Here is a 14,201-nt window from a genome sequence, read left to right on the forward strand (position 1 = left end):
CAATCACACCAATTTACCATGGAGGGTTTTGTGTGGCACTGGGAGGATTTATAAAAGCTTTACTATTCCTCATTCAAAATTTACCACAGGACCCACTGGCAGCATGTGCAAAGGGACTGAACTGCAACTGCTGCGTAGGAAAAAATAATTCCTGCTTTTCCTAGCACGACTGATGACTTTGGCTTCAGTGGCTGCTGTAAGTTGTTTCTTTCACTGCACCAGAAGGCAGAGCCCCTTCAGCCTAGCACTGCAGACAAGCGACTCTTGCATTCACTCGCTTCTTATTTTGATCCAGCATAGGTGAACACAGATGAAATCTGGGCCATTATAAAAATAAGGGGGATTATTTGCAGAACGGTGGTTTGTTCCCCATCTGATCTTGTTAGAGCAAGGGAAGGTCAAGAAGATACCTGTGCTTTTTTAATTAAATGCACTTTGAACATCTCCTTGCTTTCCAGCTACCACCAAAACCATAAACATCCCTATGTTGGCAGACACTCTTTTCATAGCAAAAGTGTTGGCATAGCTACCCAATTGGAAAACAGAAAAATGCTGCGGATTTTATTCAGCCAACCACAGTTCCTCAGTACATCCCAACACACCAATATTTGTGCTTAGCTTAAACTGTCAGAAATCACTTTGAAATTGTGGTCACAAATTTCTTCAAGCAGAAAACACCTAAAACATCTGAAAGAATGGAATGTAAGGGGGGGGATTGGTTCCTAGAATTTCCTCTACTATGTACTTTGATGTCATTTTGAATAGTGTGCCGAGACCTGTAATCAGCCCTCCCACCCATCCCACCCCCCACCCACAAATCTACATGAAAAATGTCTGGAATTATTTCATTAATCATTTTTGTCAAGACTACAGATGAAAGGATCCATTTGTATTTTATGACAGTTGGTAATTAAACATTTACAGTGCAGTGCCAACATTTAATGCACAATGTAGAAGGAGCAAACTGATCAGAAGGCAAATCTGGCAGAGATAAACATGGAGTGATGCAGTGGGAATGTGCATGTGTGATCATAACTGTAACACCACAGAGCAAGTGGCATTGCAATAAAATGTTGTAGCAGCAAACTGCTTTTCCAGCTGTGCTAGACTTCCTTCCCTCTTCCCTGGAACTGAAATGAGAGTGTATTTTACCCTTGAAATGACTTGGAGAAACCAGATGAGACTTTGGGAGTTAAGATCACTGGCTGCTTTTGCAGGGCAATAAGGTTGTATAGGATAAATGAGTCCCAAGGAGTTTCTTCCGGTTTTATGACCGCTCCGCTTTGTTTTATCTCTCCATCTGACTATTTTGTAAAAACCTTCTACATCTTATTTAGGTTGCCTTCACTCCTTTCATTTCTGCTGGAAAGCAAAGCAGTATTCGCTGCAAGAGAATATTTTTGTGTAATTTCTCAGGGTTCTAATACTATTTTTGCACATAAGGGTAAAAACTGTTTAAAGTGCTCTCACTCCTGTTGAAGTGATCAGAAGTGTTCCCATTTTCTTTCATAAGGATTAGACTGAATCTCCACAAATTGTCTCTGCCATCACAAACAAGATTCACCTGACTAAATGTCACTGCACAATGTGCATGTCCACATCTGAGCTGTGTACACTGACGTACACTGCTTCCATGGTGGTAGAGCTTCACAGAGAGCCATCTGCTAAAAGAGATAATCAAGACAGAGCAAGTGCACCCATCCTAAAAGCCTCTTTGCCCTCTCCTCCCTCCTTATTTTTGAACCCAGATTGACTAACAGCTGCAGATGTGGATACTTCTCTTATGTCTAAAACTGGAGGAGACAAGCCCCAACGAAGCACTTCTCAGGCTTACCCCCAGGCTGTGTGCCTTTTCCCGTAGTACTTGTTCTGTCCTCACAAAGCACGTTCTATACAGAATGACCACTCTTCTTCTGCACCATTATAAGGGCCATTTCCTTACAGCTCTGTCAGTCTAAAGAAAAGATAAACTAAGAGTATAGTTGCCCAGATAGATGGCAACCTATGACTCATAGATGGTAGATGACTGACCCCTGAACTTTCAAGGTCAGGTTGGATGGGGCTCTGAGCAACTTGGTCTAGTTGAAGATGCAGCCAGTAAAGCCAACAATATCCTGGGCTGCATCAAAAGGACCATGGCCGGCAGGTCAAGAGAGGTGATTCTCATCTTCTGCTCTGCTCTTGTGAGACCCCACCTGGAGTATTGCATTCAGCTCTGGGGACCCCAGCACAAGAAGGAAGTGGATCTATTGGAGCAAGTCCAGAGGAGGGCCATGAAGATGGCTGGAAAACCTCTCCTATGGAGACAGGCTGAGAGAGTTGGGATTGTTCATCTTGGAAAAGGGTCTGGAGAGACCTTAAATCAGTTTCCAGCAGCTAAAGGGGGCCTATTAAAAAGCTGCAGAGGGACTATGTATAAGAGCAGTACTGCTAGAACAAGGGGAAAAGGGGAGATTTAGATTAGATAAAAGGAAGAAATTCTTTACTGTGAGGGTGGTGAGGCATTGGCACTCACCAACCCAAGAAGCTGTGAATGCCCCATTCCTGGAAGTGCTTAAGGCCAGGTTGGAAGGGACTTTGAGCAACCTGGTGCAGTGCAGAATGTCCCTGCCCCAGGCAAGAGGGTTGGAACTAGATGTTCTTAAAGGTCCCTTAAACCCAAACCATTCTGAGTCTGTGATGTCTCTGTTCATTGTAGGGGAATTGTACTAGATGACCTTTAAAAGTCCCTTCCAATACAAACTCTTCCATGATTCTGTGATGTTATGATATGATTCTACCTTGGGTCTCCGCAGTACAGCTGAAGGTATTCTCTGACCTGTGTAATAAGCAGACAAATATAATAATATGCAGCATAAGGTTCATCTTGCAGTCAGTGGAAGTGCCATGGACTCTGGATAAAGCCAATTGGTGCTATGATTTCTTTTATCTGCAGATAGTAGAGTTATTTGAAAAATGATCGTGTGACAACAAGCGTGAAATTAAAGTGTCTGAGTGAGCTTGCATTCATGCACAATACTCTGTGCAAACATATTTAAGTAGATGCCATCTATGGAAAAGCCAGGCTTCTCTCAAAGCCAGCTTAACAGAGCATTGGCAAAGCACAGCATCCAGCAGATCAGACTGCAAAGGTTTGGTAGAATCCTGCAGAAAACACAGTCACCAGTGAACCGCTTGCACTCTGAAGGCTGTGGATCCTTCATTCTATAAACATTTTATCTATAAACCCAGGCTTCTCTGCGCGTGCATCTGCAGTAGCAGGCAGAGCAGCCCAACAAAAGGGTCTCTGCAAAGCAGAGCAGTTGGTGATGCAGACCTGAGATCCACAGGAGGCATATTTGGGGAAGTTTGATTTCAGATATTCTCTCCCTGGTTCCTGTGGTCTACAGGCCACAGCTGGATGAATGGCATCAAGTGCTTTCTTGGGGCACATCTTCTGGTTTTGTATCATACAAAAAGAGTCTGATTTGGGTGCTACAGTATGAACAAAATACAGCAGGGATGTAAGGTTGAGTCATTAACTTCAATAATGCCTTCCCAGCCTGAATTAAGGTGTTGGTACAGTTCTGTACTATGCAGTTGATGTTGTATGAGATCACTCACAGTAACTCTTCTTGTTCAAAACAACTATAATAATAGGAGAAAAGCAAAGCTGCAATTGTCTTTTTTTTCCCAAATGTTTTTCTGATTGGAAATTTTTACGTGGAAAAACCTAATAAATTTCTAGCCCTACTTCCAAAAACTCCATGACTCTAATCTGTATCACGTGATACATCATGAATCCTACAAGCATCTATTTGTGAGTAGTACCATTAATTTTGGTAAGATTACTCTAGTAAATAAAATCTTTCATTTCTTTCCAGGATCAAGATCCAGGTGCATATCATAATGCATTTTGATTAGAACAATAGAAAAACAATAGAATAGGTGTTTCCAGAAATCATGTGAAATGTCATCCACTTTGATCCTTCCCAAGTAAAAGCAATATCCATCACTATAAGAAGGGTTGGACATGAGATAGTTTATTCTGGGCAATGAAATATGTCCTATCAAGAAAAAACTCTGCTTCTTTGCTTGATCCTAATTAAGGAAGTAGACCAACACCATGCTCACAACACATGTAAAAACTTTACCTTAGTACTTTGTAAACTGCTTTGTTGTTGACAGGAACACCATCTCATTTCATGGAGCAATAAAAATCTGTATTTTGTGAAAAATTTTGACAAAAATTACATATAATGTAAAACCAAATTTTAAAATAGATTCAGTTACAAAGAACTTTGTTTTGCAAAAGATAGAATGGAAACAATACAGTAGAAATAGATTATTACAAATAAAATGTTTTTCACTTCCAAAAGCCTAAATTATTTGTTTTAAAAAGTTGAAATGAAATTTGCTTATGGATGGCAACCCTTAAAAATGAAAGCACAATAGGAGAGAACAAGCATGCATTTATTATGAAAATGTGGAATGTACAAGCTGTTAAACACCATAAATGTTTGTAATTGTGAGCTGTTTGAAAAAGAAAGGCTTTCATGTCAGCAACATTTTGGATAAAGTATGTTTCTTTCTATTCAGGATAGTTCTCATTCAGAATAGATCCATGAAAACAGAGACACATGTAACTTCTTCACATTTTATAACACTTAACTATGGATCTGAGCAAATTCTTTATGTTTTTATCTCTCCTTACTAAGCAGCTTTTAAACTCTGACTCAGTCAGCATATTGTTACATAAAGATCTTTCTTTGTCATGGTTAACATATACTACTAATGTGTCTGATCCTGCATCCACTAGTCACGAGCAAAACTTTGACTTGGCCAGGGTCACATCTTTTACTGCAAAGCAAGACGCATGATGTTAAAGAGCAATGTGAATACATTCACGCTGCAACTTTTCCAATGGGCTTCAGTTATCTGAATGAAATTATTCGGTGTTTGGCCTATTTGACACTACATTCACATATTTACATCATACACTTCTGTTATAAACTCAACAGCAGGTGCTCAGAAACAGCTGTGTCCAGCAGTTTCACAAAATTCCATTTTAATTAATGGAGACAGAGAGGGTAACATAAAGCCTTCAAGATAAAGCTGGCCCACACAGAACTTTGTCTCTTGAGAGTAGCCAGAAGCTTGGCAATCTTTGAGAGGCTGCCTAATGAATTGTTTCAAGTTTACTTCCAGGATTTTGAAAAGGAAAGTCACTCTTAGTTATAAAACTGTATTTCACTGCTGATGGTCGTTTTTCCAGTGGCAGAGTCAAAAGAAGAGCAGGGATGTATGTGGAAAGTCTCAGCCGGTGTGCTCTGTGGCTTTGTCCTTGGCTGGAGATCCTGCTTTTGGAGGAGTTAGTTAGGTGTCTCAGGATCCCAGGGGTGAAGAAGGCATGCACAGAGAGGACCTTTCCTCGCCTTGCCAGGGCTGAAGTTTGAAGTGTGTGTGGGGCTGTAGCTCACTAGCTGCTGCAGCCTCTTGTGCAGCCGTGTCCCAGTAAATTGTTGTTACGCCCATCTTGAAGTTTCTCGTGGCTCTGAAGGGATGCCCTGCTGTCCATGCTGGAAGTCTGTCCACTTTGATCCTGCTGTCTTCTTAATCTGCCAAAGGTTTAAACATATTGATATAGCTATCATGTGCTGATACCTGTATCAGAATGACTGCCACTGCCTGTCCTGTGAATACCTGCATACAATGGTGTATAAAAAGAATTCATGCACCATTTGATTTCTACTAACCCCTGGAGTCTTACAGCTGCTATTTCTTTTAAACACTGATGATTGCTCCTTCCTAAATATGTGCAGTTGAGTCTTGGTCAAATCCTGCTCTCATTAAAGCCTACCATAAATAGCCAGCAGAGGACAGGGCTTTCTATGGCTTTAGCACCTCTGCTCAGACTGCAACTTGACTAAACTATGAGAGTTGTTGGCTGGGCACACAATGGCAGTAAGCAGCTGCTCTCCTCTGCTGTCCTACAAGATAATCAGTAACCTCCATCAGTAAAAGAGAAAAAAAACATAAGATGAAGGTATATTCAGCATGTCTCTTGTTATTACTTCATAGGCTGTCAAAACCTCCTAGGTGATTCCAAGAACAACAACAATCCTGTGTTGTTTAAAGACTGCAAAGCTGTCTTCTTTTGACATCATTTTCTAGAGAACAGCAACAGCCCCAGAGGTACCTGTTGTTTTATCATCAAGCTTCTCAGCATTTCCGTTCAACAGTGATATCAACTTCAGTGATTTTACTGTGATTCCTGTGATATACAAATATTTGCCTCCAAACATAGACACGACGTAAGAACTCTCAAGAAGGGTGTCAAAATTCATGAGGAAGCTATGAGGTAAGGAACAATATTTTTCTAAAACATGAATAGTTGCTCTTTTGGAGGAATTTTTCGGTTTGCTTTCTCAAAACGAGAAACAGCTGTTGATGTACTCTGAAAAAGGGACCAAGACTTGGCACCAGATAATACTATGGAAGAAGCTCTTAGACTGATTATAAACGGTATACATGGTATACTCCAAAAAAACTTAGCAAGTAACACTGATTATGAAGAAAATACTCAATAATGGAGAAGTATTCACGAATGAAATGTGAAGGGTCAGTTTCAAAGGGTAAAATACTTCCAGGTGGCACAAAGACTATGGAGACACCATACTGAAAACTCAGAACAGAATGCAAAAGGACATGAGAATTCTAAACAGGGCAATAAAGGATGCTAAAGTAAAAATAATGAAAACAGTGTCCAAATAGGTAGAGTTTAAAAGAGCAGTAACACAGGCACATTAAATGAAAAGATGTAAGGCAGACTGGAAAAAGCCCTTGACAGGTTAGAAGATCAAACTACTAAAAGCATTTACCCAATGGTGATTTTTATAAGTGTACCAGAAATACAGTGGTTATCATTGAGTCTACAGGCCAATGGACGACTGAGATATTAGAGAATAGGATAAGAAATATGAGACCCTAGCTGAAAAGCCTGTGGGTTATCTTCACCAGTGTTCATGACTCACAAGCTTCTATTGTTCGTGAAATATTCGTCCATCATCTACAGTCAAACCATCAATCAAACAGCTTTAGAACCAGTCATTCAAAGGGATGTTGACACAGCATCAAGATTGGATTTACACCCAAGGACTCTAAGAAAATTGCAATATATAACTTCTGCACAACTGAATGGGGCATAGATGTTGAAGCTGTCTTGGCACCAATGAATGGAACATAACAAATGTCATGGCATTTTCTTTTTTTTTTTTTTAAATATGATCTTCAGAAAGGGATTATTAATTGAATAAGAAACAGCCTTGAAACACCTTAGGGTCTGAGCTACTGTCCTTTACAAGACTGAAGTATTTATAGGCATCAAAAAAAGGCTACAGTGCTTGGAAACCCATGTTGCAAACTGTGGCTTGCAAACCTGTTCATACTGCTAAATAGAGGATTAAGACAAGTTTTGGCTTTATGGAGATGTGAAGAATCACTGTGTTGGTCTAAGACACGGAAGTGCTTTCTCTCTGAATTTGTTTATTTACTTGGTTCATAAAATGCTAAAAAAGAAGGCATTTACTGTACTGTTAAAATTAATGGGAAAATAAGAACTCTCAATAACAACATAAAGCAGGAAAACACCCATTTTAACTCTCGCAATGGCACAAAGGCAGCATGTAAGGAGGACAGTGGAAAAAGCAGAGAAATGGAGCCCATGTTGAGTTCAAAAGATACCACTGAGAAGCCTCAAATTTCCCACTCTACAGAGGTGGTTTCTATTGTTAATTTATTTCCATTATATTCTTTTACCCTGTTTCTACTTCCCAGATCTATTATTGAAGCATAATTAGATTATGGGGGTTTGGAAGTCTAAAGAAATATATTGTCTTAGCAATGCTTCATTGTATTCCCTTTTCAGACATTAACTGTTTCTGTATCTAGATTCACTGCCCTTATTTACAAGCTATTAAAGTAAGCAATAGGTTGTTAATCTAATGATCTAATATTAACTATTATTTAACTATTTAATAATTTATCAATCACTTTATTCAGTGTTTAAAATGGCATTAAATACTTCTCTATAAGAGGCTATTGTGGACATGCTAACACCTAATTACCAGTGTGCCCTGGGGACTGCAGATTTGGACTAACAATCAGTACATGCAGATTCTGTTTCTATGTCTGTCACCCTTGGACAAATTACAGCCCTTTTCTGTGCCTCAGCTTCTCTCTTGACAAATACAAAGAATATAGTGTGGTGAAACTGATGGGGAATTATATTTGTACTGAAATTTCACATGGTTTGAAGCTCTAGTCATAAATCTGAGCTTGATAAATTGTGGCTAAGAAATAGAAACAAAAAGAAAATTAAAGCCATGTTTGGTTTGATGAAATCTTTCATTCTTATCAAACCCATGCCCACAGGATATTTTTCTAGATAGAATGGTGACAAAGCATGTTACAGGCTTATACTTGCAGCTCTTAATTAGGCAAATGATGCAATGGACAGGAACATGCCAGGCAATGTGGGACTTTGCTTCTAGTTTCACATCTAGAATATGATCCTGAGGCAGCTGTTGCCAAGAATGATGGCTGCTGAGAGCTTTGTGCCTTTAAGTACTGTTCTGTGCCTCACAGGCCTGAACAAAATGGGGAATTTGGACTGTGAAAACTCAAAGGACTCATACTGCCACCTCAAAGAACAGCATCACCCTTGGTGTTGGTAACTTGGAGTATGTTGAAAGTACAAACAGAAAGCTACTGTTCAAGCTACTGGGTAGCTTGAACTTTACATATCGGTATAAGCATCATGAAAAGTTATATGTTTTGATTTATCTCTCTGACATAAATAATGAGTGTTCGGTGGTAAGTAGGTGGCAGACAGGTGTAACCTAACAATGTCGGTCATGTCAGCTCATTTTCTGGATCATCTCACCCAGCAGCCACAGAAAGACTCCGTTCCCTTGGTTTTGCAATGAGTAAAAATGTTCATGACACCCACAATCTTTCACGCTTTAGCAGGAAAAACAAAGTCACTTCCTCAAGCTCATGAAAAGCCTTAACTTTTGCAAAATCCCTTATTTAAGGTTTATAGGAGCTCATGGGCATCAGGAAAAGCTCTCATACTACGAACCTGGGGCAATTTTTTGGCAGTAGTATGTAGGTCCTGCAGTATGCACAAGTCTTTTCAAAAATAATGAGTCCTATACTTTGAAAACTTCCTCCATTATTATTTTTTTTATCATTTTATCATCAATTGGAGGCAATGATTGTGGAAATGTTGATAACTGATCATGATTCCTGGGACAATAAGCAGCTTGGCTTGTCATCCGGCCGACGCTGCGGGGAACGCAAATGAAGTTTGATATATGGACACTTAATAACTTTCTGTCTGCAATTTTTAAAGGTTTCTCTTATAAATTGGTTCTGGCTGTGATCTCTTTTTGTGAAAATTGAAGAAGCTGGAAGTATTTCACAATTGTAAATGAGTGCTACTCTTTCTCTTATGTCTTATCGCCAAGATTCTGTTTGCTAGTTCTCATCTGCCATGTTTTCATTTAACTACATTTTTAGTGAAAAGCTAAAATAAAGAAGTGAGCAAAGGATCCTGATCAAGTTACTTTTAGTTGAATAAACATATATGGGAAGAGTATTTTTGCTTTTCAAAACAAAATATGCAGCAAATACATCAGAAAAGAGTGAAAATATCGGTATTTGCTTTCTTTTTCAAAAAAAAAAAAAAAAGGAAAAAGAAGCTGATGATTTGATCAGAAGTACAGGAAATTTACTTATTTTATGGTTCCATCCATAAAGAAGAGAACACTAACCTTTTCTCAGTGTAAATCTTAAGGACACATGCTAACAAAAATGAACTCCAGGATACGATACTTCTGGATTGTCCATATCCTGTTGGTGTGAGCTGCCGATCCTACCTTCCTGTTTCATGTTCAGATTTGCTTCCCAAGGAACCTGGGGTGCAGGATGAGGAGCTGGTATACTGTCAGCACATATAAACAGAGAGAAGCTTCTGGCCAAATCCTGCAAAATTCCCTGATTTGAAAAGAAGTTCTCTGATTTCATAGCAACATATGTAAGAACTAACTGATGTAATAATCCTGCACAAGATTAAGTTACCTGTTAACCTGAACATCTGCCAAACTATGCACTTCACATTCCTCAGTGGTATCTTGAAGGACTGTCATGACAGGCAGCAAATAGAGTGCTGCATGGGAATGTTGTTTCTGTATTTTAGACATCAGTTACATTCACACCACAAGGCAAAATGGTGCAGGAACTGATGCCTGAAAGCTAAATGGCACAGACTGCCTTGCATCCTTATGACTAAACTCTCTAACCTTCAGAACAGAGTTGCTGTATTCCAGCTGCCCATAGACAGCTTCTGGTCTATGCTAACCTCTGAAACATGAAGGGAATTGCTTGAGAGACTGATTGTGGCCTTAGAAAAATTATGCCAGGAACCATTTTAACAACTGAGAAATATGGAAGATCACCTGTATACTGCCTTTAAAAAATAGACAGACAACAGCAGTAAGGTGGAAAATGAAGGATAAGGAATAAAAAGGAGTAGAAATAGAAGGAAAATTAAACACTGAAAAATGAGGAAGGATTCAAAAGAATCCCAACTGTGGAGATCTAATTAATTAAACTAATTATATACATAATTAAAACTTAAATTATCTCAAAAAACAGCTGCATATAGCTAATGTTCTTTCTTATTAAAAAACCTTTTTACACCTAACAGAGGAGCAGTAAGCATGGCAGAGTTAATAGTGGCTTTCCTTTAGCTTGTGCACAGAGTGAACTCAGCAGTGCTTGCAGGAAAATAGAAATCAATGAAAAGTGTATGAATTTGCTAAGCATTTTCAGGTAAACAAAGAAGGCACAATCTTGCTCTGTGTCAGAGGAAGCTTGGGGCAGACCAGGGTAGACTTAAGGGCTGACTGGAGTAGAGTCAACACTCATCACTCAGCAACATCAATGCTGAGACACACAACTCCAAACTGAAAATCTGTAAGCTCAGATAATTTCCCCTTGCTTTAGAGTCCGTGTAGTGAGCCAACACATACAGAGCAGCTTTAAATGAATCACAGCGCTACTATGTGTTTGTGTAGTAGCAGGTACGTATTTTGGAAGACCTGGGTATAACTAGCAATCTCTTCAAATCAATAGCAAGTGTGGATTCCACGAGTCTTTAGCTCTTCCTTGATAATGTTTCAACACTTACACTTACAACCTGCTTGTTCTTGGCCTCCTGCCCCACAGCTGGGTACATATGGCTCAAATGCAGTTGCTCTACAAGTGGTGTTTGGTGCCGTACGAGATGGCCTTGACTACCTGACACTCAGAGAGAGCAAGCATGTGCAACAGCAGATTAGAGAGACCTGTGCCTGTTGGATTGGCAGGCAAGCATTTAGTTTTGCAGAGATGAGCTGAGCTCACAACTGTAAGAAGGATTTCATGCCTGTTAACTGTAGACAACTGAAAGACTAGTTCAAGTTCTCTCTACAGGATAAATAGAGGCACTAACATAGATTAACAAGTACCAGTCTGTTATCTAATTACATGTGTCACAGATCAACCTTGAGAGATACAAGTCTCTCCTCACTGATTACTAAAGGAGATTAAGCTAAACAAAGGATTTTTAAATTGATTACTTTAAAGGAATATGGTGTTCTTGTACCTTTAGAAAAACAGCTATACCTTTCTTCTCCAAACCACAGATTCAAGGCCCTTCCTGTCTAGCAGCTGTATAAGGTCGCCACACACTGCACTGCTTAGCAGAGCCAATTTACTTCTGGATTAGAGCTAATTTACACCCACACTGTTCAGACGTACGGAAATTGAATGGTCCCATCAGCCTGGAACACAGCACACGCTGCTGAACACTACCAGGAGCTGAGTAATGAAGTCACTGAGGAGCGCGGGGGTGCAATTGCCTGTTCATCCATGCAGATGTACCTGTAGCATATTCAGGCTCTGGGTTTGCCAGCAATAGCTTTTCTGCATGACTTGGGCTGTATCTTGAAAAATAGTTTGTTGTCTGATTCCCATTTATTTAAAATACTTTTGAAAACCTTGTGTGCACCCTTTGGGGTAGGAGTTGTTCTGCACTTAACCAATATTTAACTCTATCTGTGACCACAAACATATACTGTTGGTACTGACTGCTTTGACAGAAACAGTCATAACCTCGGGTCTGTTTTCCTAATACACTGCGATGTATGTGTTTTGATAGCTCAGTAGATTACCATGTAATCATTCAAATAAATCTGTTTTAACTCCATTTAAATTTAAATGACTGAGACACAGACTAAAGTTATGCTGTATTACACTTGAATGTGAAATGTAAAATTTTGGAGGAAGTATCCCCATGTAGCACAGATGTCTTCTTGTACCACTGACACTCACAACATTTACTCCCCCCCTTTCTAAATATCCTGGGGGAAATATGCTTTTACCATGGGTAATTAATTCAGGTTGATAGTTCCTGCTGAGTAATTATGCTCAGTAAATGCCTGTGAATATAATTTTCCATCAACCAGCAATTTATAATCAAGCATAATGGGTTCAGGTGCACATACAGCGTGAGTGACATGTGAAATACTAGTATGTGGAAGTCAAGTGACAAATCATAATGAGTGCTGTAGCATGTTGACCTGCTATGTCTTGAGACCTCAGGTTTACTCTGGGAATTGATAAAGCAAAATAAGAGTGAAGATATGAAGCAAATAAATGGAAACATCAAATGATGTGCAGCCATTTAAGGAACTAAGACTAAAACAACCAATTAAAATTAATACTGAAGCCACATTCAGACTAGTAAAACAGGTACCTCTTGGAAGTGGGTTATTGTCCATCCAAGACCAGATGCATCCTAAACAATAACTGTCTTGTTCAGCCACATTTTAAAATATGAACTAGTTTTTCTAGTTTAGATACTTCTGTAGATCCAAATGTACAAAGAACGGGAAAGCAGCCATGAAATTTCCCAATAATGTATTGGTTATTAGACTTTGTGGGACCATAGAGAGAAAATTTTATTTCTAGTTAGCCAGAATCTAGTTTAAAAACTACAAGCGTTTGCCCATGAATAAGGATATTTCTCAGCAGCGTAGTCCAAAACTCGTTCTCAAGACATTAATTTCCTAGCCTGCCTTTGGTGTGTATCTTGAAGGATGCAGGCTCATCCTTTTGTTCAGTTGTCAGCAAATGGATAGGTCAGAGGAGTTACTTTGAAATATTCTCTTCCTTTATTCTTTCTGGTGAAAGGTGAAGTGATTATTTGGGTCAAGTCCAAATGAAACATAAGGGGAGAAGGATAATTCTTCATCTGCATCTAGAGTTAGATCTCCTTTGCTGGAAACATATTCTCAGCCACTGCCATCCTCACTGAGACCCTAGACCTCATAGCTGGGAGATTTCAGAGGAGCTGGAGTGAAGAGGCTTATTAGCAGACAACAGATTCCATCAACAAGCATGGTTTTACTAACAGACTGAGAATTTAAAGACAAATAATAATAGCAGGTCTGTGAAAGCTGCCTTTGCAGTGAAGGTGATGCACATCTACAGCTCTGCGGAACGAGGCTGTGATCCCATGGGAAGCCCGCACTGGAGCAGACTCCTGGCAGGACTTGTGACCCTGCTGGAGACCCACACTGGATCAGTCCATTCCTGAAAGATGCACTCCATGAAGGGACCCGTTGGAGCAGTTCAGGAAGAATTACAGCCTGTGGGAAGGATTCATGTAGGAGAGGTTCATGAAGAACTGTCTGCTGTGGGAGGGACCCCACAGTGGAGCAGGGAAAGAGTGTGAGGAGTCCTCCCCTGAGGATGAAGGAGCAGCAGAGACAAAGTGTGATGAACTGACACAACCCCCATTCCACTGGGGGGAGTAGGGATTGAAAATCGGGAGTGAAGTTGAGCCCTGGAAGAAGAGAAGGCTGAGGGGAAGGTGTTTAAAGATTTAGTTTTTATTTCTCATTATCCTACTCTGTTTTGATTTGTAATAAATTAAACTAATTTCCTGAAGTTGAGTCTGTTTTGCCCATGACAGTAACTGGTGAGTGATCTGTCCCTGCCCTTATTTTGACCCACAAGCTTTTCATTATATTTCCTCTCCCCTGTCCAGCTGAGGAGGAAAGTGATAGAGCAGCTTTGGTGGGCACCAGCATCCATCTGAGATAATCCTCCAC

The 14,201-nt window shown here is 39.8% G+C and overlaps 1 protein-coding gene across 2 annotated transcripts in view; it reads right to left on the minus strand.

Moving 5' to 3' along the window:
* Nucleotides 1–5,458: 5,458 nt before the first annotated feature.
* STK32B (serine/threonine kinase 32B) overlaps nucleotides 5,459–14,201 on the minus strand; it is a gene marked incomplete at both ends in the record, with an annotated part of 167,693 nt that continues 158,950 nt past the window's right edge. For both annotated transcript variants that reach the window (XM_080634177.1, XM_080634178.1), the window contains one exon: nucleotides 5,459–5,597. In XM_080634177.1, coding sequence (XP_080490303.1) covers nucleotides 5,459–5,597 — 139 coding nt within the window. The remainder of the gene's footprint in view (nucleotides 5,598–14,201) is intronic.

This window comes from Psittacula echo (genome assembly GCF_963264785.1).
Source record: "Psittacula echo genome assembly, chromosome: 1".
NCBI lineage: Eukaryota > Metazoa > Chordata > Aves > Psittaciformes > Psittacidae > Psittacula > Psittacula echo.